The sequence below is a fragment of the Athene cunicularia genome (genome assembly GCF_003259725.1).
Source record: "Athene cunicularia isolate RWA chromosome 4 unlocalized genomic scaffold, athCun1 chr4_part3, whole genome shotgun sequence".
NCBI lineage: Eukaryota > Metazoa > Chordata > Aves > Strigiformes > Strigidae > Athene > Athene cunicularia.
The window spans coordinates 12,560,656-12,564,080 of record NW_020799100.1 but is presented as its reverse complement, the minus strand read 5'-3'; the positions used below and the strand labels follow the sequence as shown (position 1 = coordinate 12,564,080).

Here is a 3,425-nt window from a genome sequence, read left to right as displayed (position 1 = left end):
TCTGCCGTGACTCACATCGGGCCGGGGCTAAGTCTCCCTCACTTCAGCAGAGAAATAATCAGTGCAAAGCAGTGCTGCTGGCAGCGGGGTATGCCCACCTACCAGCTCCCCCGGGCCTGGGACACTGCTGGCCCCCTTCACTGGGCTGGGGATGTCTTCAGCTGGCCCAGTAGTCATGTCCAGGGTATAAAACCCCGGGAGAGGATACTGCACCCAGCTTCAAACATCCTGCCAGCCTGGGGCTTTGCTCACACACCTCCTGGTTCTCCTAGTACCCACCAGCCTTTAACCCCCACCCAAACGTCATAGCTACCAGCATCCCCAAAGATGTAACCTTGTGTGGGTTTTTTTTCTTCCCTTCTCCCACCTACGCCATGGAGTAGAATCCAAGGCTGGCTGCACCCTAAGGATAGGGTTGGTGCACCCTCTGCCCCCATCCAGCCCTGTTCAATCAAGCTGACCCATCCTCTGACCCTCACACCTTGTTTCAAGATGGTTCAAAAAAAAAAAAATCGATGTCCATGAGAAGCAGCAGAACAGAAACACGCGAGGAAGAGCAGAGCTGGGCTGCGGGTACATACAGCTCCACACAGCTTCGTCTCCTCCCTGCTTGGCCCCCCAGCCTGTCCAGCACACACCCCTGGGTCATAGGCATGACACAGAGGACAGAGACCTGTAGGTTCAGGCTATGTTTACCTCCACACACCCCGCCCCTTGGAAAAGGGGTGCCTGCTCACATCTCCAAAAAGCCAGGTTAGTTCAGGAGGGACTGACCCCCACCCAAGGGTGGGGGAGATGCCAGGCTTTCCCTCCTGAGGAGTTGCACCAGGCCAGTCCCCAGTAGGTCTGCAGAACTCTATCTTCACCAGTCTCATCCCAGCAAGCCCCAGCCCATTCCCCTTCCCCAGCAATCCAGTCCCCCTCTGGTCCCCCACCACCTCTCCCTTCCCAGCCACAGACACACAGCTTGGGACACAGGTTTATATAAAAAGTAGAGTTTATTGCCATTTCTACCTAGATTTACACAACTGTGTCACCGCTTCCGACGTCAAAATGGACGTCCCGTCACTTCCCAGATTGCTGGCCAGGGAAGGTGGGGAGCCCAGGAGCACGGGCCGGCTCCCCCCAACCCAGCAGGCTGGAGCGCAGCCCCTGTCATGGCTCTGCCCAGCAGTCAGTCCAGATCCTCCCAGTGCTGCTGCATGGCTCTGTCGTGGTGGATGCCAGAAGAGGGGTGAATCCATCCCCTCTGTGCTGCTTGCAGCACTGGCCACCCAGTTACAGCTCCTCACCATTCCAGTCTTGCCTCGAATCCCCCAGCTGTACAGATGGGCACGGCTAGCCCAGAGCAGGGCACCCCACAGCCTCATGGGCACCGCTCATGCGTGTGTTTATACATAGATACAGCTACAGAAGATGCCCAAACTAATAAAACAAGCTTTTTTTTCCTTGTAATTCCCACACTGATGTGCGTACAGCCATGCACTACATCGCAACTGCCACCACTGGTGCTGCTCAGAGTCAGATTTGGGTTCCAGCATGCTCCTGGGTGGCTAGCAGGACAAATCTGCATCGCTCACTAAACAACGGTCTTCCTCCAACGTCAGGCTTTGCCAGAAAGAGACACACCCCCCCTGCACAGTGCAGCAAAGGCACAGGACTCGGCGTGTATTCCTTCCAACTGTGGATTCCCATTAAAGTGCCGAAGGCCGCCTGGCACTGCCAGGGTGTTGCGGATGCCCAGGTTTCAGCAGAACCTGGGACGGGCAGGCCACAGATTTACTCCTGGTACACGGTGGGTGGTTGGATGGGGAGGGGTCAGCTGCCCGCGTCTCCCTCGCAGAAGAGCATCCTCGTGCAGGAGACAGCCACTGGCTCTGCTAGCTGGCCAGGGTTGCCCGGGGGGGGCACGGCTCAGCGCCGGGGTCTGGCAGTCCTTCGTGTGAGATGAAGGCGGAAACGATTTTGCAGGAGATTAAGTAGAAAGAGTTCTGTGGCTCTGCCCACCCCGAGGACAGAGCCACCTTACACCGCAGAGCCCCCTGAGTGCTGGGCCGGGGCAGCCGCCCCGGGGCTCTGCTCCTCCGGGCTCAGGACCTCTGCGGGGAGCCGGGACTGGAACTTCTCCAGCTGCTCAGGGCTGGCAAGGGTCTTCAGGAGGCTGTTTTCACGCTCCAGCTGGGAGTTTTTCTCCAACAGTTCTTTGATTTGCTCTTTCAGGACCTCCACCTCCTCCCGCACAGCATACATCAGGTGATTTTTCACAAGATCCTGAAAAAGACCGAAAATACTGATCACTCAAAGGTTACTCCCTTGGGTGTTGCTCTCACCCTGCCCCACCAACTAATGCCCCCAGCCACTCGCTAAGTGCCGCAAAGTCTTTTCCCAAAGGCTCCCCCTCCCCACCCTTGGCAGCCTGGCCAGGGCTCAGTGCTCACCCACTGCAGCCCCCCTGGGCAGCACCCGTAGCATCCCCTCAGGTTCCCCATCTCCCTGGACTTGCTGCCTCCGGTGGCACTCCCCAGCCCCCTCCCTCACCTTGGGGGTTTAACGGGCTGCAACCCCCTATCACCCATGGGACCTGGCTTGGTCACCCTCCCAACCCCGGAGGGTCCTTCCCGGGTGCCCCCCCTCGGCAGGCTCCCTGCGCACTGCGGCGCCGCCGGAGCCAATGAGCTCAGCCAGCTGCGGCAGGCAGACAAAGGAGCTGCTCTGCCCAGCAACAGGCTGGGAAGTGGGGACCCCCTCTCCGGGCAGAGCACCCACCCGGGACTGGGGACGCGCCCCCCCACCCTTTCTCCAAGCAAGAGCAACCGCGGGGGGTGTCACGGAGCAAAGTGCGCGGGGGGAGCAGCTCTGCGGCTCACCATTGCCTGCTCGATCTTGTTGTCGATGGCCACCACGCTGGCTCCGGAGGCGCTGGAAGAGAGCGGAGAGGCAGGACGTTAGCAGCGAGCCCCCGAGCACCCCCCTTCCCCGGGGATCCATGCAGCGGGGACACCCACCCCCCTCTCCCAGCCTGCAATGCACCTCCCCACTGAGGATCCATGCACCGAGCCGTCCCCGTTCCCCCCACTCCAGAGGAACGGTGCATGTGAACCCCCCCGTTTCAGCAGGAGCAATGCAGCGGGGTCCCCCGGGGCCGGTACCGGGGCTGCCCTACCTGTTATCGAGCTTCACGGAGACCACGTCCCCCCCGAGCAGGGAGGAGAAAAAAGAGATGGAGAAGTTGTGGAGCTGGTAGACAGCCACCTCCATGGGGGACTGGTACATGCCAGTGCTCATGGCTACGGCTGCAGAGAGCGACGAGGCGAGACGAAAAGCAGCAGAACGCTCTACAGCTCCCCCCTCACCACCCCCCTCTTTATATCGGCGGCGTCCGCCCCGTCGGGCGGTGCCAGCGGGGCCGGGCCCGCCCGGGGCCT

At 60.6% G+C, this 3,425-nt stretch overlaps 1 protein-coding gene across 2 annotated transcripts in view; it reads right to left on the bottom strand.

Annotated features, from left to right (window-relative positions):
* Positions 1–979: 979 nt before the first annotated feature.
* Positions 980–3,425, bottom strand: part of TSC22D3 (TSC22 domain family member 3) — a 3,481-nt gene continuing 1,035 nt past the window's right edge. Inside the window, exons 1-3 of one of the 2 annotated variants that reach the window (XM_026848518.1) lie at positions 3,164–3,376; positions 2,868–2,919; positions 980–2,271 (exon numbers count right to left, since the gene is read on the bottom strand). In XM_026848518.1, the coding sequence (XP_026704319.1) occupies positions 2,026–2,271; positions 2,868–2,919; positions 3,164–3,285 (420 nt within the window). In that variant the 5' untranslated portion in view covers positions 3,286–3,376 and the 3' untranslated portion in view covers positions 980–2,025. Of the gene's footprint in view, positions 2,272–2,867; positions 2,920–3,163; positions 3,377–3,425 lie in introns of those variants that run through there. The other variant, XM_026848519.1, reaches the window with a different exon arrangement.